The following is a 23,146-nucleotide window of genomic DNA, read 5'->3' on the forward strand; positions in this document are numbered from 1 at the left end:
GGTCTATTTTCTCAATCAGAATACGACATGAGGGGTGGTGAATTGGATGTGGCTGTGCAGTAAACTGATTACTTTCTTTTATCCTGAGTCACCCTTCCACTGCAGTAGAACTGAGGCCCCGTCCACACGGAGACAGACCCCATATTTTTCTTTTTCATTTAAAAAAAAGTTCTCTGAAGAAATATGTGCGTCCAAACGAAACCACAGAAAATGCTGAAACGCTGCCACACATTACACCAAAAACAGAGAAGAAGAATGGAGCATGCGCAAAACTTGTGCGATGAACAATCACACGAAGAAGAACAATGGCGGAAAATACAATAATTATTGAATATAATTTAATAATATAATATTCAATATTGAAGAACATGTTGTAGCTGTTCTCCATGTCCATGTGTTGCTGGCGGTGGTAGTAGAGCAGCAGTACATTTTGCTGTAAAAGCCCAATCAAGCTCAATAGCTTCTGCAGCACGATGTTGTTGTTGTTGTTGTTGTTGTTGTTGTTGTTGGCTGGGTTAGCGCATGCGGGTTAGGGAGAGGTGGGGCTATGGCGTCATCGGTTCAGGAAAGATGCGTCTGGCTTGTAAAGACGGACATACAAGCGTGGCGTCTTCATGTTTGTTCACTCTGGGACCCGGTTTCAAAAAATAGCGTCTTCAGGCTCCCAGAACGCTGTTCTGTGTGGACGAAACGGCCATACGATAAAAAAACGTTGGCGGATACACCCAAATGTGTCTCCGTATGGACAAGGCCTGAGACAGTTCACTAACGGGGGTGAGGGACCGTGCACTTGGCCACTACTGTCCTGCTGCTGTTCTGTGCAGCGTGTCGTATTGCTGTATACTTAGTGAGCTCTTCTATCTCTTTTCACAAAACTTTCTATTGCATTTCAAGGCACAGACACAATTCCAAAAACCTTCACATAAATACCACAACAGTCTAAAAACTGTAATTAAACTATTAAAAGAGGGCATTACGTGGACAATTGATTTAAAAAATAAAATAATGCTGGACACTGGAAATGTTCCCTTCCTTCAGTAGGAGTCATTGAAGCGCTGGGTGAGGTAGGCCCCAGCCTGGACTGGAGGATACTTGTCTGGCCCGTGACAACAGCTGACAACGGCCTCATCGTCTGGCTGCACGAAGAAGGCCAGAGACTGGCGTGTGCTCCTGTCACCAGCAGGGGGCAGCAGAACCCTATGGACCTAAGAGGGAAAAGTTTGGGCTAAAACAATCATTCTCCAACAGCATGTTTGGATACTGGATTCTGATTGGCTAGCAACAGTGGTAAATATCTCAACGACCCACAGTTCAGACCGCATTTCCAGTATCAATGCGCCTCCCAATCAATCTGATTAAGAACACCTGTGCTGACCTACAATGCAATGGTTGATCTGGTTTATGGGACTATATTCTGTGGCGGAAGGATATATGTATTCTGAAACGATTAATGATTGTAAATACATGAATTTAATGTTACAACTGTGTATTTATTTTTGATATTATGTGGTGGCTGTTGTAGAAAAGCAATTGACCATTGGAGGGCGGGGGTTGTGAACTCATTTACCAAATGAGTCCACAACCCCCTTCCTCTCATGGTAAATTGCTTCCTTCATCATCCTTTCATCAACAAGTAAAAATTAACCAAGGCCATAACATAGCTAGTCTAAAACGTTTATCTGGAAACAGTTGAGGAAAGATGTGAAAACGTACTGCAGATGTGAACACATCACTGGTCCACCTCTGCATCAGGTCCGCTATGTTGACCAGCACCGTCCCGGGGATGCTGGGGGCAGACACATACTCCCCGGCCCGGCTGAGCACCTAGGGGGAAATATGGGACAGGGCCAGCATTAACTGTCAGTCATACAACGGATAGATCCGGTCCATTGTCTGCTATTGGTCAGTTTGGTCCATTGTCTCTATTGGTCAGTTTGGTCCATTGTCTCTATTGGTCAGTTTGGTCCATTGTCTCTATTGGTCAGTTTGGTCCAGTGTCTCTATTGGTCAGTTTGGTCCAGTGTCTCTATCGGTCAGTTTGGTCCATTCCCATAGAGTGAAATGCACAGGGCAGATTTCTCGTCATATTTCTTAACACTAACTATCATATCATCAACTATCATTTGGGGCGGCTGTGGCGCAGGAGGTAGAACCGCCGTCTAATGATCGCAAGGGTGGCAGATCGGCGATTCGAGCCCCGGGTGGGAACATGTCGAAGTGTCCTTGGGCAAGACACTGAACCCCAAATTGCTCCCAGTGTTCGGGCCGGCGCCTTGCATGGTAGCTTGCCGCCATTGGTGTGTGAATGTGTGAATGAGAGGCCGTTATCGCTTTGGATAAAAGCGCTATATAAGTATATATATATAATATATATATATAATATATTTTTTTAGGGTACTTTTCTGTCACATTTCTTCCAACCATTTAAAGGTTACACACACACACCTGGCACACTTTTATCAAGAAGGGTATTTCCAGTAAACGAAGAGTCCAAAAGACGTCTTTAGTAAGATTCTGTAGTCCATAAGACGTCCTAAAGACGTCACCTGGACGTCCTAGAAAGACGTCATCTGGACATCCTAGAAAGACGTCATCTGGACGTCCTAGAAAGACGTCACCTGGACGAACCCACATTCCGGCTTCCCTGAGGACGTCTTTTGGACTCTTTGTTTACTGGGTTAGCTGTGTTTGGTTTCTAGCACATTGAATACAGAGACTGTTGCTGTTACCTGCAGACCTCCTTCGTGGCTCTGGAAGACCAGAGTGATGCTGCCGTAGTCGGAGTGTTCTCCACAGCGCAGCTGGCCCTCCTTCACGCTGCCTCTCTGCACCGGGGGGTAGTACAGGCTCCTCAGCGTGCTGCCGTTGTCATCGCCTACGGGGGGACGTACAGTATCTTACAATGGATAGACCTGGTCCATTGTCTCTATTGGTCAGTTTGGTCCATTGTCTCTATTGGTCAGTTTGGTCCATTGTCTCTATTGGTCAGTTTGGTCCACTGTCTCTATTGGTCAGTTTAGTCCATTGTCTCTATTGGTCAGTTTGGTCCACTGTCTCTATTGGTCTGTTTGGTCCATTGTCTCTATTGGTCAGTTTGGTCCATTGTCTCTATTGGTCAGTTTGGTCCACTGTCTCTATTGGTCTGTTTGGTCCATTGTCTCTATTGGTCAGTTTGGTCCATTGTCTCTATTGGTCAGTTTGGTCCATTGTCTCTATTGGTCAGTTTGGTCCATTGTCTCTATTGGTCAGTTTGGTCCACTGTCTCTATTGGTCTGTTTGGTCCATTGTCTCTATTGGTCAGTTTGGTCCATTGTCTCTATTGGTCAGTTTGGTCCATTGTCTCTATTGGTCAGTTTGGTCCACTGTCTCTATTGGTCAGTTTGGTCCATTGTCTCTATTGGTCAGTTTGGTCCATTGTCTCTATTGGTCAGTTTGGTCCATTGTCTCTATTGGTCAGTTTGCGTTCCAGCCGTGCCGATATCCATGATATACGCACGGCTAAATGGAATGTTGACACATATTTTCATATTACTCCGCGTTTGTATATATTACCGTTATCGAAGTTACATTCTTACCGTTGCTTAGCAACTGATAAACTAACTGTTCAGCGGATGAATACACTTACAATAAAACAGTTACATTAAAATACATTAATTAAAAGTTTGTCTTGTCTTTCTTTTGTGAAATATCGATAGATAAATGTGGTAACCGTTGTATAAAAGCCTTATGGAACGAGAAGCCGTGGTATATCGTGGATGTTGGCACAGCTAGGGGGTGTAACGGCACTCCGCGAACTCCACCGATTAAACAACCATCCTCTCATTCTGTATTCATGCTTCACACACAGGCGCACAAACAGCCCACTCTGGGTCTCGTTTTTCTCAATTCAAACTAGTCTTCGTCTTAGTCACAAAGGGTGGATTGTGCATCAAATTAAATCCTGAACAAATTATATTCAATACTAAAAACAATTTGATTGCTTTGGTACGTATAAAAGGGTTGTGTGTGATGTGTGACTGTAAGGTGCTTCTTTCTTTACCAAAGTGGATGTGTAGATCAGTGATAAGCACCACATTGCTCAAACTAACTGCCCCTCTGAAAACACAAAGATTGACTGACTGTCTTGAAACTGGTCGTATTCCCCCCCCCCCCCCCTCCCCTGGGAGTTGACTTTCTGGCCAGAACTACAAGTGAGAACTACAACGGCCACTAGGTTTTGCGGAGTGCCCTGCCTCGGTGTACTCAACAGTAGTTACGGCCTTGCTTACACAGTACGAACCCCCCTGAGACCAGCTAGTCTACTACCTACTCCCTATGTGTCTGTGTGCACCAAGGAAGACGTCAGCCTCCAGGCCTAGGCCATGAGCCATCACCCTGAGCACCCGGAGGGAGAGGTCTTTACAGAGCAGGAAGAACGAGGACTGGGTCTCCTGGAATCCTGCCACACCTTCTGACGACGGCCACTCCTACGGAGCAAGAGGACTTACATAAGAACACCGAGGTCAATGAGGTCGACACACACACACACACAAATGACACTTTGCCCCTAACACTCATTAAAAAAGAAGTAGGGTTAGGGTTAGTCTACTGCTACGGCAATAAAGGTTGACGGGAGATGAAGAGATAATGAAATAGGTCATTACAATGTCTGTTCGAAGGGATGCAGTGTTGAAGGCTTCCTTCAAGTCTCCTGGTCTGGAGGGGTTTAACCTGGTAACATTGCAGGGCAGAGACGGTGGTAGGCTTTAAACCAAAGCAGTGCACGGCATATCAAAGCTTAGCACTGTGCTGTTGGTAAACGTGCACATCCAGATGTTGTCATGGCAGTATAGCGTACCTCTCGGTCTCTGAAGACACCCAGCCGTGGTTGGGGTTGTTTGCAAAACTCTTCCTGCTGAAGGGCATTTTCAGTTCGTCTGGTTGAAGGAAGAATTTCCTTGATACATCCATAACTCTGTCCACCTAAGATGAGAATGCAGTTCTCTTGTCAGGGAAAGGTAGGGGTAGTGGCCTAGTGGTTAGTGAGATGGACTGGTGATTAGAAGGTCATGAGTTCAAATCCCACCTGAGAACACCACCACTAGTGTGCCCTTGAGTAAGACCTGGGAACACCACCACTAGTGTGCCCTTGAGTAAGACCTGGGAACACCACCACTAGTGTGTCCTTGCGTAAGACCTGGGAACACCACCACTAGTGTGTCCTTGAGTAAGACCTGGGAACACCACCACTAACAGTAAGACCCTCAGTCCTAAATTACTCCAGGGAGACTCACTGTCCCTGTAATCTCTAATTTTCAAGTGCTTTGGATAAAAGCGTCTGCTAAATGGTTAAAATGTGTGAATGAACATAATTATTTGAAAAAAGGGCTGTCTCGATATGACTACCCTGGTTAAATAAAGGTGTATTATTATTATTATTAATAATAATAATAATAAAATTAGGCCTATGCCATAATCACTCTTTATTGGTCTATAAATCAACTTGAACGCAGAATATGAAATGAATCAACTTCTCTGATGTTTCTGGCACTCACATGTTGTTGCAGTATGCCTGTGTTCTCCAGATAGACAAACCCCACTTCAGTAAAGGCTGTTTTTAACTCCTTGCTTAACATCTGTATTTGGTCGTCCGAAACATCGTTTTCTCCCAATTTGTAAGTTCCAAAATCAACCACAGGTATCTTCATTTTGGGGATAATATGTTAGTGAAACGACGTGATAAATGAAACGTGTATTCAGAAGTATGCATACAGACTCCAGCGACACATTTCTGGTAGCTGGCTTCCACCTCTTGAGTCATGTGACAATCATGGGCCAATAGGATAAAGCATCACCTATTAACCCCTTCAGACCTGAATTATTACAACGTTTTTCTGACTCATATTACCTGTTGAAATGAGGCTCAAACGATTTTCAAAAAGGTAATCTCTTTATTGCTTTATTTCATGTCCATTGCAATGGACGTCAGGTCCGAACAGTTGTGAAGTCACACAAGTAGACTTTTATTGATATTTGTCACTTAAAAAGAACTGGAAGACATTGAAGAGATGTAATTATTTTAACATTGACTAACACTCATGAAACATTGACCACAGTAACATGCTGTCATATGCTCATTTTCTCATTCTACTTTTGGTGAGCAGCCTTGAAACTGTTCCTGTGAGGCAGGGGTCCCCAAACTTTTTTCTGTGAGGGCCACATCATTTTTCCTTTCTGTGATGGGGGGCCTGGGTCGGTCTCTAACATAAAATAATATGGAACCGAGTGAAATGGAGGCGGTTGCGCAAAGCAATTGCGCGCAGGAGAGCACTGGTGGATGCAAACAAAGTCTAAACAGTTGAATTTGGATGGAATTTATACCTATAGTGATATGTCAATGAAATATAATCAGTTTTACAGTCTGATACATGAGGGAGGACCCTCATCATACACGGGGGGACCCATGAAGCAGGGCTGTCTGGGGGTCCTTAAACGAGCATCAAACACTTAATTTCTACCATTCTGGTGAATTGATATGCACCAATTTGTGACCTTTCTGCATCAATTTATGGTGGAAATGTCATTATTTATGCAAAGGAAAACACAATATTCAGGCACCAGATGATCAAAATATAATGTAATATAATGCAATATAAGGCTCTCAGGCATTCTGTACTTTCAAATATGTATTCTCCTTGAGCAGTCAACATCAACTATCAGCTATTTCACTAGCAAAAACTAAAGATAACTTATTTGCGAAACAGCGCCCCCGCCACCACGTCGGCGCAGTGCCGCTATTGCAGTCAGAAATGACAGAAATCCACCGAGTGCAACGCCTGTAGAAAATTGACGTTGTTCAAAGGGCCGGTCCAAGTGTGGGGGCGGGCCGTAGTTTGGGGACCCCTGCTGTGAGGTGAGCAGCCTTGAAACTGTTCCTGTGAGGTGAGCAGCCTTGAAACTGTTCCTGTGAGGTGAGCAGCCTCGAAACTGTTCCTGTGAGGTGAGCAGCCTTGAAACTGTTCCTGTGAGGCATGACACACAGGTGACCATCATCAGATCCAAAACATGGAGATTCATTTCATATTTCATCTTCCTCATCATCCTCATCTGCTACCTCACCCTGACCCTCTGCTGCTACAACCTCACCATCCTCATCTGCTACCTCACTCTCTGCTGCTACAACCTCCTCATCCTCATCTGCTGCCTCACCCTCTGCTGCTACAACATCATCATCCTCATCTGCTACCTCACCCTGACCCTCTGCTGCTACAACCTCCTAATCCTCATCTGCTACCTCACCCTGACCCTCTGCTGCTACAACCTCCTCATCCTCATCTGCTACCTCACCCTGACCCTCTGCTGCTACAACCTCATCCTCTCATCTGCTACCTCACCCTGACTCTCTGCTGCTACAACCTCCTCATCCTCATCTGCTACCTCACCCTCTGCTGCTACAACCTCATCGTCTCATCTGCTACCTCACCCTGACTCTCTGCTGCTACAACCTCCTCATCCTCATCTGCTACCTCACCCTCTGCTTTTACAACCTCCTCATCCTCATCTGCTACCTCACCCTGACCCTCTGCTGCTACAACCTCCTCATCCTCATCTGCTACCTCACCCTCTGCTGCTACAACCTCATCCTCTCATCTGCTACCTCACCCTCTGCTGCTACAACCTCATCCTCTCCTTGCACCCATGGAATCTCATCACTATCCCTGAAATCAGTAGAAAAAATATCTGTCTGACTGCCTGCCTGTCTGCCTGCATGTCTATCTTAATAGACACGTAGATACTCAGGGCTTGACATTAAGCTTTTTCAGGTACTTGTCCTTCGGACAAGTGAACTTATCTTTTACTTGTCCGAGAGCTCAAGTTACTTGTCCAAATCCAAAGATTTTGAAAAAGCAATAATATTAATAATAATATATTATACTCTCACCGGCCACTTCCTTAGGTACACCTTTTCAACTGCTTGTTAACGCAAATATCTAATCAGCCAATCATGTGGCAGCAACTCAATGCATTTAGGCATGTAGACATGGTCAAGACGATCTGCTGAAGTTCAAACCAGCATCAGAATGGGAAATAAAGGTGATTTAAGTGACTTTGAACCTGGCATGGTTGTTGGTGCCAGACGGGCTGTTGCGTGATATTATAGTGTCAATATGGACCAAAATCTCTGAAGAATGTTTCCAGCACCTTGTTGAATCTATGCCACGAAGAATTATGGCAGTTCTGAAGGCAAAAGAGGGGGTCCAACCCCAAGGTGTGCCTAATGAAGTGGCCAGTGAGTGTATGTGTATGCAAATAACACATTTGACTACTATTGATTTGATAATGATGTATCCTTAATTTTGTGTGTACAAATGTATTCATTAAACAATATTTTGTAATTATTTTAAATTATTACGATGGGGTAATCAGTGATTACCCTAACCCTAACCCTTTTAGATTAAGATTGGCCACAAAAGGGATGAATATCTAGGAATATTTACACATTTTTTTAAAACTATATGCCTAGTCTATTTATTTTTTTACTATTCAGATCGGAAGGAGGAATTAATGTTTTGCAGATATTAATACATATTGATTTCTTTTTTTGTTTTGACTTGTCCATCGGACAACTGCAGGAGGAAGTCCACTTGTCCGAACATAAAATGTACTTGTCCCGGACAAGCGGACAAGCCTTAATGTCGAGCCCAATGAGCAAATAACCAACTGGTTGCCATCAACTGCTGCAGACCGGACCTGAGGCAGGAGGAGAAACCTGCACTGAGAGACTCCTCCATCTCACTGGACCTGGACTGCTGCCCTCTAGTGGCCAGAGTGGGACTGACACCACACACACAGAGGACACATCACAATCACAATGGACTTTGGTGAGGTTGGTGCATAGGACATAGAAAAAACAACAATATATGAGCAAAAATAGTTTAAAAAGACAATGGAAAAAAGAGCAACAGAACAATAATTATGTAGGCTGTAAATTAGAATAAATGTTAAAACGAATATAAATGACACTGTCTCGTACCTACGACCGAATCACAGCCGTGCTGCTGATATTCAGTATAACAGCACTCCCTCTCGTGTGATATTGCTTAAACGGCAGTAACACACATCACACATTATTGTAATCGCTCTAAATTGATATCAATGGTCTTGACAGATATCCCCGGCTTCATTTAATCAGTTTGTACAGAAATTTATTGATAGTCTGTAGTCTGTTAACCTTAGCGGCGCCTTTAAGATGTAGTGCCTAAAAAATACGACGTCATTTGACACCATCACCCAGCATCCTTAGCGGCAGGCTGTGCCAGCATCATGGCGGCCCTGTGGAAGGTTGTGTCTCTGAGACCGGGGACCCGCGTCTTGTTCCCGAAAACACCCAAGTATGTCCCGACGTCGTCGCGCAGCACGGACACCGGGGATGCGGCAGCGGATAGACCGAAGACGAGCGGCGGTTTCGCTGCGTCGGTGAAAGGCGCCGTCAGACGCGGCGTCTCCTCCCGGGACGACGCGTCTTTCGCGTCGCTGCTGCGACACTCCCCTCTGACGCAGATGGGACCGGCCCGGGACAAAGTTGTTGTCGGTAAGATATTCCACGTGATCCGAGACGATCTGTACGTTGACTTTGGCGCCAAGTTCCACTGCGTCTGTAAGCGGCCGGAGGCGGACGGAGAGAAGTACCAACGCGGCGTGCGCGTCCGTCTCCGCCTGGAGGACCTGGAGCTCACGTCCCGGTTCCTGGGTGCCAACACCGACACGACCCTCCTAGAGGCGGACTGTTACCTCATAGGGCTGATGGACAGCAAGGACGCCAAGGCCACCAAAGAGTAGAGAGCTGGGAGAGGCTACAGGAGGCTAAGGGCTGCGTTGACTCCATCTGAGGTCTGAATATACCCTGTAGCCAAAACGGACACTTGTTTGTTTATTGATGTTGATGTTGATGTCACCATCTACTCAATTCCCTCGTTTCTATGTTGTAACTCCAGGAGAGACATTGAACAATAAATGTGTTGTGACATGTAGAGTGGTTGCGTGTTTCAGTATCATCATCACAATCATCCAAACCAGATTATTTAAAACCGGTTTGAACGGTTAATCCATTCACATTACAGTTTTGGCATTAAAGCAGACCAAAGCAACTTGCAACAAATACATGTAAGTAAATGAATCATCTATCCATCATCGCAAGAAAAGTAATCTCTGGCAGACTGGATGAAGGATCAGGTGGTTTACTGTGTCGAAGGCAGCAGACAGGTCCAGGAGGATGAGAACAGAGGAGAGGGATGAAGCTCGGGCAGAGTATTGGCGCTTTTCCATTGACCAGACCAGTACGGCACGCATTTGTATCCTACCCCTACCGTACTTTCAGAAACGCTTCTCCATTACAACAGACCTGGAGCGAGCCGGGACAGTAGGAGGAGTTAAGTGTCATAAGAGCACTTCTCTTTAATAAGTGCCGCTATACAGCTCAACGGGGGGAAATGCGATAAGAATTATGTCAAAATGCAGCACTATGAGTTCTTCCTTTTTGTTTGCATGTCTATTTTAAGCCAATTCAATAGTCTACATGTGTTTATCTAAGTGGTAGCCTAAATCTAGCAGTAAGTGGCCCGCTATGAGAGAAGCCTGTTTGTTGACTGATCAACTGCCAAAACTAAACCAGGCAAACGATTTGTGATGAACTGGATGTTTCATGACAACCCCACTGGACCTGAGAGGGTTTGACCTCTGACCTTTACTGTGCAGCTCAGTAACCAACCTAATCATGTCAAATACTTGACTCAGTAAATGTGCTCTCTAAGGCCAAGTCACTCCATCTAAGGTCAAGTCTCTCTCTCTAAGGCCAAGTCACTCTCTAAGGTCAAGTCACTCCCTCTAAGGTCAAGTCAGTCCCTCTAAGGTCAAGTCTCTTTTGAGGTCAAGTCACTCCCTCTAAGGTCAAGTCTCTCTAAGGCCAAGTCACTCTCTAAGGTCAAGTCTCTCTCTAAGGCCAAGTCACTCTCTAAGGTCAAGTCACTCCCTCTAAGGTCAAGTCTCTCTCTCTAAGGTCAAGTCACTCTCTAAGGTCAAGTCTCTCTCTCTAAGGTCAAGTCACTCTCTAAGGTCAAGTCACTCCCTCTAAGGTCAAGTCTCTCTCTCTAAGGTCAAGTCACTCTAAGGCCAGCCTGGGGACGAGGTTAGGACACGGTCTTCTGACATCTCTACTGTCAAGCTGTATAACTCATGAAACACACACACTCTCAGAAACTAACACATACACTCACACAAACACACACACTGTCAAGCTGTTTGTAATTCATGAACCAATAGCAGTGTCGGTTGGTAGGGCAGACCTCACGACAAGACCTTGGTTTTTGCTGTTCATTCATCCAACCATACCTTATCTGTCCAGCAGATGGCGCTGTTGGCTCACATTGGGGGGATGTCAGTAAACTTGACAAGACATGACCTTCCATGAGAGCAGCATTACTGCTAGTTAGTTAGTCATGAACATGACAACACAATCAAAAATGTAGACACAAAGTACAAATGTAGACAAATTAAACAATTTAGTTCATAGCATGAGTACCTGTGAGTTGTGGTTAAACTAGGCCTATGGAGGCTATACAGTGCATGCAGAAAGTATTCAGACCCTTTCATTTTTTCCACATTTTGTTGTGTTATAGACAGGGGTGCACATAACTTTTTGGGGCCAGTGCTCAGAGGAGCACCTAGGGATGCTGCTTGGTGCTCCCCGAGCTTGCGAGTCACGACCCGTCCCACAGGATGGATGAAAAAGGGATACATGGATAACTTATATTAGCAAAACAACATTTATTCATAAATAAAGATGAACGAACAAATTATTGTGTGCAAAACAAAAGAAACAAATGCAAAATCAAATGACTGCTCTTTAAGCATGAAAGTCTGTCAGACTCCTTTAAACACAATGAAATCAACTGACATCTCTTTAAGCACTAACTGAATGTCTGTTCTTTAAACACAATGAAATCAACTGACATCTCTTTAAGCACTGCTCTGTTCTGTAAACACTGAAATCAAATTTTCAACAAAAAGTTACAGCCTAAGCATTTACTTATGCTACAAGCTTAATCATCATCATCACTGCTCTCTTGACTGCTGTTAATACTGTCCTCAATTTCAACCATGGTAGAGGATGTTGTAATGTAGGCCATCACTTTAAATAGCTCATTATTTTGATTGTGCAACGAAGTCTTTTTTTCTTTTCTTTTTCTAATAGAATTCCCAACCATATTCCCTGGGTCAGGGGTCGAGGTGCGATAATGAAGCTGTAAAACAAACGTCGAACGTTTGAAAGCTTCAGAGTAAAGAAACGTGAAGTCCCTTGGTGTTGTTTTTCCTTTTAGCGACGAGTCGTTCGGGACTGAATTTTCACGTGTCGGCGTGATAACCGTGATAACAGTGCGATACGCGATACGCGGAATGAAAGTACGAGTTACGATACTTTCCGAATGTTTTCGTGAGGGGAAGCGCCGGCAAATAGTTACTTAGTGGGGCTTGCTTCTTGGACATTTTTGACGGCTCGTCGGGTGCCTCAGTGATGCAGCAGTCAGCAGTCAGCAGCTGGATTTTTGAGGAAGTAAATTCCTCTCCCAGCGCTCCCAGCTGTTGGTGCGCAAGAGCGCGTTCATGCAGCTGAACTGCCGCGCAGAATGCATTTTGGCGACGCATGCGCACTGGCGCACCAGTTATGTGCACCCCTGGTTATAGACTAAATAAAAAATGGATTAAATTAAAAGAATTTGCCTCAATCCACACACAATACCCCAGAATGACAAAGTGAAAACACATTTTAAAAAATTCCATTAGGCTACATTTATTAAAATTAAAATACAAGAAATACCCCATGTACGTAAGTAAAATTTGCTAAAATGCAAAAATGTCATTAACAAATTACTCAATAAGTTGAATTGAGTCCATCGTAATGCAAAAACAATAGTTCCTGTAATTTTGGAATTAATATCTTTGTTTTTATAGCGTCTCTGATTTGCGTAGGAATCAATTACACACTGTGTAGGTTAAAGACCAAGATGGTCTTAATGGTCTTGCCTGATTTGAAACAGTGCAACATAACAGTGCTCAAAAAACTAGATCAAGCTGCTAATCATAGCTAATCTCTGAAATGATGCTATAGCCTAGTGTAGAGGAAATTCCTACTGGTGTTTACCAGAAACTGCAATTTACATGTGAATCAACATTTATCTCTGCGGCTGTGGAGGCTGTGGCGCAGGAGGTAGAGCCGACGTCTAATGATCGCAAGGTCGGCAGATCGGCGGTTCGAGCCCCGGCTGGCCACATGTCGAAGTGTCCTTGGGCAAGACACTGAACCCCAAAATTGCTCCCAGTGAGCGGGCCGGGCGCCTTGCATGGTAGCTTGCCGCCATTGGTGTGTGAATGGGTGAATGAGAGGCTGTTGTAAAGCGCTTTGGATAAAGGCGCTATATAAGTGCAGTCCATTCACCATCTCTGCTTTGATGACACTATAAAAGAGGCTGATAAACATCCAAAGGTCAGAATGTATTCCAGATCAGCATCACCTTATGGGAGTGACTGTGTCTATATAACACTGTGCAACTGGGAATTTCATCAGATCATTCAGATTCTGATATTTCTCCTGCGCTTCAATACCGATGAAGAAACAACAACTACACTAGCCTTAGCTACTGGCTAGCACAGCCAGGAGACCACCAGGTCACCTATTCAGGTTTGATTCGGGTTCTTGCTGTTCCAGGTGAGGCCTGCAGGGGGAGCTCTCACGGCAGCGTGGACCCGTCTGCAGACCCAGCTGGACAGAGGAGCTGTGGCCCTGCAGAACAAGACTCAGGGTGTTCAGGGTCCCATAGTGAGGGGTCGCATCGAGTCGACTGAAAGAGAACCTGTCCACAGGTCGTCGTCATGGTTTCGCTGGCGCAGTGGCGGCCTATTAGCTTGAGGAGCTGTTTTAGTTGAGCTGTTGAGCTGGAAGGGCCAACCTGTATGATTACTGCGTCCTCTGTTGCCGTAGCGACTCTGTGGGAGGTAACAGACCGAGTTGGAGTCTGGATTATTCCAGTTTCAGTAACAGTAAAGTAGTCCATGTGAACGTTGAGGAATGGGACCTCCATTTTGAAAGTTAAATGAAGGGGCTGAGTGCATAAACAGTCAAATAAAAACCATAAAAACCATCAATTCTGGCCTAGGAAGATGTGGGAAAAATGTCTTTAATACAATAACAATGTGACAATGATTACTTAAGACTGTATGAATGGCAAGAATGGAAGACACCATAGATAGACAGAGGTTTTAGAATGGAAGACACCATACTCTCATGTGATAGACAGAGGTTTTAACACTACTGATAAGCAGAGGGCTTATGAGGAGAAGAGGCGCTGTTCCTTCTCACTCTGTGACAGTCATGTCTATTTTGACCAACAGTTGAACCTACTAACCATCTCCATCTTCTACTTATCAATATTGTTTCCCTGTCGTTTTATGTAGTTCACTGTTTCTAATCTCTAATCTTCTGTCAGATTCAAATCTACAGAATGCTAAACTTTGTAACCAGGGGACTGAGACATTTCAAATCATTAAGAGTATTTATTTAGTTCTTGCAAGAAGGAGCGATTGTCTGGCCATCAAAACAGAGGTCTCAATCACAATGGCTCTACGGGGCAGTCCCAGTTGATCACATTTATAGGTTTACAAGTGGGCAGTTTGTCCTGGGGTTGGTCATAGTAGGTTCAACTGTTCAAAGTTCAAATAGACATGACTGTCACAGAGTGAGAAGGAACAGCGCTTCTTCTCCTCCGAAGCCCCCTGCTTATCAGTAGTCGTAAAACCTTTGTTTATCACATGAGAGTATCCTGCTCTGCATTCTTGTCATTCACACAGTTTTCAGTAAACATTGTCACATTGTTATTGTATTAAAGACATTTTTCCCACACTAACTAGTTATAGTGACCTCATATCTGTGTCTAACTAGTTATAGTGACCTCATATCTGTGTCTAACTACAGTTATAGTGACCTCATGTCTGTGTCTAACTAGTTATAGTGACCTCATGTCTGTGTCTAACTAGTTATAGTGACCTCATGTCTGTGTCTAACTAGTTATAGTGACCTCATATCTGTGTCTAACTACAGTTATAGTACCTCATGTCTGTGTCTAACTACAGTTATAGTGACCTCATATCTGTGTCTAACTACAGTTATAGTGACCTCATGTCTGTGTGTAACTAGTTATAGTGACCTCATGTCTGTGTCTAACTAGTTATAGTGACCTCATGTCTGTGTCTAACTACAGTTATAGTGACCTCATATCTGTGTCTAACTACAGTTATAGTGACCTCATGTCTGTGTCTAACTAGTTATAGTGACCTCATGTCTGTGTGTAACTAGTTATAGTGACCTCATGTCTGTGTCTAACTACAGTTATAGTGACCTCATGTCTGTGTCTAACTACAGTTATAGTGACCTCATGTCTGTGTCTAACTAGTTATAGTGACCTCATGTCTGTGTCTAACTAGTTATAGTGACCTCATGTCTGTGTGTAACTAGTTATAGTGACCTCATGTCTGTGTGTAACTAGTTATAGTGACCTCATGTCTGTGTCTAACTACAGTTATAGTGACCTCATGTCTGTGTCTAACTAGTTATAGTGACCTCATATCTGTGTCTAACTACAGTTATAGTGACCTCATGTCTGTGTCTAACTAGTTATAGTGACCTCATGTCTGTGTCTAACTAGTTATAGTGACCTCATGTCTGTGTGTAACTAGTTATAGTGACCTCATGTCTGTGTCTAACTAGTTATAGTGACCTCATGTCTGTCTAACTAGTTATAGTGACCTCATATCTGTGTCTAACTAGTTAAAGTGACCTCATGTCTGTGTCTAACTAGTTATAGTGACCTCATGTCTGTGTCTAACTACAGTTATAGTGACCTCATGTCTGTGTCTAACTACAGTTATTGTGACCTCATATCTGTGTCTAACTACAGTTATAGTGACCTAATGTCTGTGTCTAACTAGTTATAGTGACCTCATGTCTGTGTGTAACTAGTTATAGTGACCTCATGTCTGTCTAACTAGTTATAGTGACCTCATGTCTGTGTCTAACTAGTTATAGTGACCTCATGTCTGTGTGTAACTACAGTTATAGTGACCTCATGTCTTTGTCTAACTAGTTATAGTGACCTCATGTCTGTGTCTAACTAGTTATAGTGACCTCATGTCTGTCTAACTAGTTATAGTGACCTCATGTCTGTCTAACTAGTTATAGTGACCTCATGTCTGTGTCTAACTAGTTATAGTGACCTCATGTATGTGTCTAACTAGTTATAGTGACCTCATGTCTGTGTGTAACTACAGTTATAGTGACCTCATGTCTGTGTCTAACTAGTTATAGTGACCTCATGTCTGTGTGTAACTAGTTATAGTGACCTCATGTCTCTGTCTAACTAGTTATAGTGACCTCATGTCTGTGTCTAACTAGTTATAGTGACCTCATGTCTGTGTCTAACTAGTTATAGTGACCTCATGTCTGTGTCTAACTAGTTATAGTGACCTCATGTCTGTGTCTAACTACAGTTATAGTGACCTCATGTCTGTGTCTAACTAGTTATAGTGACCTCATGTCTGTGTCTAACTAGTTATAGTGACCTCATGTCTGTGTCTAACTAGTTATAGTGACCTCATGTATGTGTGTAACTAGTTATAGTGACCTCATGTCTGTGTCTAACTACAGTTATAGTGACCTCATGTCTGTGTCTAACTACAGTTATAGTGACCTCATGTCTGTGTCTAACTAGTTATAGTGACCTCATATCTGTGTCTAACTACAGTTATAGTGACCTCATATCTGTGTCTAACTACAGTTATAGTGACCTCATGTCTGTGTCTAACTAGTTATAGTGACCTCATGTCTGTGTCTAACTACAGTTATAGTGACCTCATGTCTGTGTCTAACTAGTTATAGTGACCTCATGTCTGTGTCTAACTAGTTATAGTGACCTAATGTCTGTGTGTAACTAGTTATAGTGACCTCATATCTTTGTGTAACTAGTTATAGTGACCTCATGTCTGTGTCTAACTAGTTATAGTGACCTCATGTCTGTGTCTAACTAGTTATAGTGACCTCATGTCTGTGTCTAACTACAGTTATAGTGACCTCATGTCTGTGTCTAACTAGTTATAGTGACCTCATGTCTGTGTCTAACTAGTTATAGTGACCTCATATCTTTGTGTAACTAGTTATAGTGACCTCATGTCTGTGTCTAACTAGTTATAGTGACCTCATGTCTGTGTGTAACTAGTTATAGTGACCTCATGTCTGTGTCTAACTAGTTATAGTGACCTCATGTCTGTGTCTAACTAGTTATAGTGACCTCATGTCTGTGTCTAACTAGTTATAGTGACCTCATGTCTGTGTCTAACTAGTTATAGTGACCTCATGTCTGTGTCTAACTAGTTATAGTGACCTAATGTCTGTGTCTAACTACAGTTATAGTGACCTCATGTCTGTGTCTAACTACAGTTATAGTGACCTCATGTCTGTGTCTAACTAGTTATAGTGACCTCATGTCTGTGTCTAACTACAGTTATAGTGACCTCATGTCTGTGTCTAACTAGTTATAGTGACCTCATGTCTGTGTCTAACTAGTTATAGTGACCTCATGTCTGTGTCTAACTAGTTATGGTGACCTCATGTCTGTGTCTAACTAGTTATAGTGACCTAATGTCTGTGTCTAACTACAGTTATAGTGACCTCATGTCTGTGTCTAACTACAGTTATAGTGACCTCATGTCTGTGTCTAACTACAGTTATAGTGACCTCATGTCTGTGTGTAACTAGTTATAGTGACCTCATGTCTGTGTCTAACTAGTTATAGTGACCTCATGTCTGTGTCTAACTAGTTATAGTGACCTCATGTCTGTGTGTAACTACAGTTATATGAGCCCAAACAGAGCCCCCCTCACTGTCATCTCTGACCAGTAATGCGTCCTCCTTCTATCATTATGACTGCCGATAATATCCCTCTCTCTCTCTTTCTCTCTCTCCTTCCCTCTCTCTCTCCTTCCCCCTCTCTCTCTCTCTCTCTCTCTCTCTCCCTCTCTCTCTCTCTCTCTCTCTCTCTCTCTCTCTCTCTCTCCTTTCACCAATGGCCCCTGGACCGAGCAGAGATGACCTTTTCCTACTATGCTATGCTCATGATAACTGATGGATAGATGATTCACTTACTTAGTCAAATGTATTTGTTGTAAGCCGCTTTCGATAAAAGTAAATGTAAAAGGTAAATCTGTAAGGCCAGGTCTGTTTTTTAATATTGCACAAACTGTTCATACAAGAATGTTCCAGAATTGATAAACATGTATAATAATTCATTCAATAATTCAATAGCAATCATACACATCCATGCTTACATGTGTTATATTGGCTACCATTATACTGTCTGAATGGTTATACCCATAGGTGCTATTCTATGTGGATAGCATATATATATATATATATATATATATATATATATATATATATATATCTGGGTTTCCGTTAACCGGCAATTACCGGTCTTTGTCCGGTAAAATTTGGTGAAGTCCGACAAATTGAAAAGTCGTCGGACATATTGTCCGGTGAAAATAATTCCCTTTGAATTCATAGCTTTCATGTGACGTCACAGCATAGTGGAAACGCCCACCTGACGGGCAAAAGGCACTTTTTGCGGGCAAAACCCACGGGCAAAACCCACTTTTTGCGGGTTAATAACTTTTTTTTCCCGTGGGTTAGGAAAATAATTCCAACGTGTCCGGATAGAGTAGAAGACAGGGAATCCAACACTATTTGAATGGAGTCGATCCTCCACTCCTATCACCGTGGACACAGCAAGGAGCGAATTCCCGGATATAAATATTCCCTCGCCTCGCTGACAGCGGGAGTTGGGAGTTTCGTCCAGCAGCCGGTGAACGCCCGGTTGATCGAGTTTCATATTAAAAGTATATCTTCTCGGGGTGTCAGCGCGTTGGTTAAGAGCTCAAAATGACCGTATACTGATGGTGAATTTAGCAATAATAGTCTTATGTTTGTACCACCTCCATAACCGGTGTTATTCACGGGAAAAGCCGGTCAAGGAGGCACCCTTTGCAGGTCAATAACTTTGATTCTCCGGGGGTTAGGAAAATAATTCCAACGTGTCCGGATAGAGTAGATGACAGGGAATCCAACACTATTTGAATGGAGTCGATCCTCCACTCCTATCACCGTGGACACAGCAAGGAGCGAATTCCCGGATATAAATATTCCCTCGCCGACAGCTGGAGTTGGGAGTTTCGTCCAGCAGCCGGTGAACGCCCGGTTGATCGAGTTTCATATTAAAAGTATATCTTCTCGGGGTGTCAGCGCGGTGGTTAAGGGCTCAAAATGACCGTATACTGATGGTGAATTTAGCAATAATAGTCTTATGTTTGTACCACCTCCATAACCGGTGTTATTCACGGGAAAAGCCGGTCAAGGAGGCACCCTTTGCAGGTCAATAACTTTGATTCTCCGGGGGTTAGGAAAATAATTCCAACGTGTCCGGATAGAGTAGAAGACAGGGAATCCAACACTATTTGAATGGTGTCAATCCTCCACTCCTATCACCGTCGTGTATCTTGATAGTTCTTCATGAGTGAGGTGGTCTAAATAGTAGGCAGCCATGTTGAGCGATGTTGCTATGATACTTTTTGCCCTTCAGGTTGGTGGTTGCTAGGGAAGAAACCACGTGACTGAAAGCTATGAATACAATTCGCTAAAGCTGGCTGGGTGCGTTCGTAAACACGCTCTGGAAATCCGATCAGCACTCGCGGAACGCCTCTCGTCCAATCGAACGACTCGGTCGCTCTGTGACATCGAAGCCAGCGTGCGCTCCGGCGCTCTCAGAGCGTGTTTACGAACGCACCCCTAGAAGTTTCCAGCCAGCTAGCTGAAGCTGCTACACACACCAGAGCCATGGCGACCGAACGGCAAGTTAAACAACATACTATAAAAGTGACATTGTTTTACTCATTACTCATACGTTTGTTGTCATTCGGCGGTGCTAATAGTCGCTTTCTTTTTAAATGTATTTAATTTATTTTATTTTAGCAGTTTCCCCGAAAGTTAAGTGTTTGTTTTTATATCACTATTTGCACTTCTGGTTAGATGCTAAACTGCATTTTGTTGTCTGGTACTTGTACTCTGCAATGACAATAAAGTTGAATCTCACCTAATCTAATCTAATCTAATCTAAAATAATCTAAGATAATCCCATCACTATTACTCCCTATTTTCATCAGTGTTTCAATCCTTGAATCTGTGATGGAAATCAAGCAAAGCCACTTCAAGTCTCCCCACCACTGACAGCGCTGGGTGTGCCTTTCCTTACACTCTCGGTTATTCCCTGTGGATTTAAAAAAACGGTGTTTTGGTTTCTATAATGTGGTCTATTCTCAGTGTTGACGAGCAGCTCAGGGGGCTTTGAGATGGCTAACAGCTAATTAAAGGAGTAATTCCACTCAAAAGGGTAGAAGTAAGCTGACTGTCTGTCTGTCTGTCTATCTGTCTGTCTGTCTGTCTGTCTGTCTGTCTGTCTGTCTGTCTGTCTCTCTGTCAGTGTGCTGGACTACCTATGACTTCCATGGTACCTGGGAACGCGTTGTCGGAGAGAAACGCCCTCTGTACAAAGGACCTACTGACCAAAATCCCTGTTCCCCGTAGCCTACATGCTTGCACTGTTACTGTTCAATAAAATGTTATACATCTAGACATTGTGGTATTTCTTTATATACGTATCCCAGACTGCCTATCAATTGTTTCTCAATAAACAGTTATGTTCTTCCCATTGTCATACTCCCGAGCTAAACGAAATGCCTTCCCAACCAGCGAGACTTATAGAAATGACGTTGTTTTATTGATTAAAAAAAAAAAAGGGTAAAACTGTAAAGAGAAAATAGAAAACTCACATTAATCCCAAACAATTTAACAAACTTCAGTTAACGTAATGTGGAGTCCGTTCATTGATCGATGCTGTCTGTTCAGTTCCCAGTGAGGCGCCCGTTCAGCGCTGGACCCGTTCAGCGCTGGATTTGACGCATGGCATAGCGCGCATGCGTCAAATCATGTTATATTATTATATATTATATAGCTCGCATCTAATCGTATCGGATGAGAAATAGACATTAAATGGCATATATAGGCCGCCCGCTACACAACAGTAATCACCGCGACAAACAGCTATATTAGATTTGGAGAAAATATATGATTTTGAAAAAGAAAATGTTTTATTATATTTTAATATGATGACCGGAATATATCACGTTTGTCCGGTAAATCGAATTCTTCCCGGACACGATGTCCGACGGCAAATTTTTCTAACGGAAACCCTGATATATATATATATATATATATATATATATATATATATATATACATATACACTACCGTTCAAAAGTTAGTGGTCACTTAGAAATTTCCTTATTTTTGAAAGAAAAGCACAGTTTTTTGTCAATGAAGATAACATTAAATGAATCAGAAATACACTCTATACATTGTTAATGTGGAAAATGACTATTCTAGCTGCAAACATCTGTTTTTTAATGGAATATCTACATAGGTGTATAGAGGCCCATTTCCAGCAACCGTCACTCCAGTGTTCTAATGGTACATTGTGTTTGCTAATCGCGTTAAAAAGAAAAACCTAGAAAACCCTTTTGCAATTACGTTAGCACAGCTGAAAACAGTTTTGCTGGTTAGAGAAGCTAATTTTAATTTAATTTAATTTAGCCTTTTAGCAGACGCTTTTAATCCAAAGCGATTTACAATTACGAATTACAGGGACATTCCCCCTGGAGTAACTGAGGGCTGAGGGCCTTACTCAAGGGCACACTAGTAGTGGTGTGGTTTCAGGCGGGATTTGAACTCACCACCCCTACCCCTAAGCTATACAAATGGCCTTCCTTTGAGCTAGTTGAGTATCTGGAGCATCACATTTGTGGGTTCGATTATACTCTCAAAATGGCCAGAAAAACAGAACTTTCATATGAAACTCGACAGTCTATTCTTGTTCTTAGAAATTAAGGCTATTCCATGTGAGAAATTGCCAAAGAAACGGAACATTTTCTACAACGGTGTGTACTACTCCCTTCAGAGAACAGCACAAACAGGCTCTAACCAGAGTAGAAAGAGAAGTGGGAGGCCCCGGTGCCCAACTGAGCAAGAAGACAAGTACATTAGAGTCTCTAGTTTGAGAAATAGACGCCTCACAGGTCCTGAACTGGCAGCTTCATTAAATGGTACCCTCAAACGCCAGTGTCAACAGTGAACAGTGTACAGTCTACAGTGAAGAGGCGACTCCGGGATGCTGGCCTTCTAGGCAGAGTGGCAAAGAAAAAGCCATATCTGACACTGGCCAATAAAAGGAAAAGATTAATATGGGCAAAAGAACACAGACATTGGACAGAGGAAGATTTGAAAAAAGTGTTATGGACAGACAAATCGAAGTTTGAGGTGTTTGGATCACACTGAAGAACATTTGTGAGACGCAGAACAAGTGAAAAGATGCTGGAAGAGTGCCTGACACCATCTGTCAAGCATGGTGAAGGTAATGTGATGGTCTGGGGCTGCTTTGGTGCTGGTAACGTGGGAGATTTGTACAAGGTAAAAGGGATTTTGAATTAGGAAGGCTATCACTCAATTTTGCAACGCCTTGCCATACCCTGTGGACAGCGCTTGATTGGAGCCAATTTCCTCCTACAACAGGACAATGACCCAAAGCACACCTCCAAATTATGCAAGAACTATTTAGGGAAGAATCAGGCAGCTAGTATTCTGTCTGTAATGGAGTGGCCAGCGGAGTCACTAGATCTCAACCCCATTGAGCTGTTGTGGGAGCAGCTTGACCGTATGGTACGCAAGAAGTGCCCATCAAGCCAATCCAACTTGTGGGAGGTGCTTCAGGAAGCGTGGGGTGAAATTACCTCAACAAATTAACAGCTAGAATGCCAAAGGTCTGCAATGCTGTAATTGCTGCAAAGGGAGCATTCTTTGACGAAAGCAAAGTTTGAAGGACAAAATTATTATTTCAAATAAAAATCATTATTTCTAACCTTGTCAATGTCTTGACTATATATTCTATTCATTTTGCAACTC

General features: G+C 43.1%; 2 protein-coding genes across 2 annotated transcripts; one reads left to right on the forward strand and one right to left on the reverse strand.

The window, feature by feature from the left end:
- Positions 1 to 1,034: 1,034 nt before the first annotated feature.
- LOC308168437 (uncharacterized protein) lies at positions 1,035 to 5,687 on the reverse strand (the record flags this gene model as incomplete). Its single annotated transcript, XM_080543029.1, has 7 exons — positions 1,035 to 1,205; positions 1,714 to 1,824; positions 2,730 to 2,875; positions 4,310 to 4,466; positions 4,644 to 4,710; positions 4,838 to 4,962; positions 5,535 to 5,687. 7 exons carry the CDS (start codon positions 5,685 to 5,687, stop codon positions 1,035 to 1,037), a joined length of 930 nt encoding a protein of 309 aa, XP_080399155.1.
- Positions 5,688 to 9,303: 3,616 nt separating this feature from the next.
- On the forward strand, positions 9,304 to 9,999 carry mrps28 (mitochondrial ribosomal protein S28; the record flags this gene model as incomplete). The annotated part of the gene is made up of 1 exon (XM_080543034.1): positions 9,304 to 9,999. One exon carries the CDS (start codon positions 9,304 to 9,306, stop codon positions 9,817 to 9,819), a length of 516 nt encoding a protein of 171 aa, XP_080399160.1. The 3' UTR covers positions 9,820 to 9,999.
- Positions 10,000 to 23,146: the final 13,147 nt, after the last annotated feature.

Source organism: Nansenia antarctica, assembly GCF_963989245.1.
Source record: "Nansenia antarctica genome assembly, chromosome: 12".
Classification (NCBI taxonomy): Eukaryota; Metazoa; Chordata; class Actinopteri; order Argentiniformes; family Microstomatidae; genus Nansenia; species Nansenia antarctica.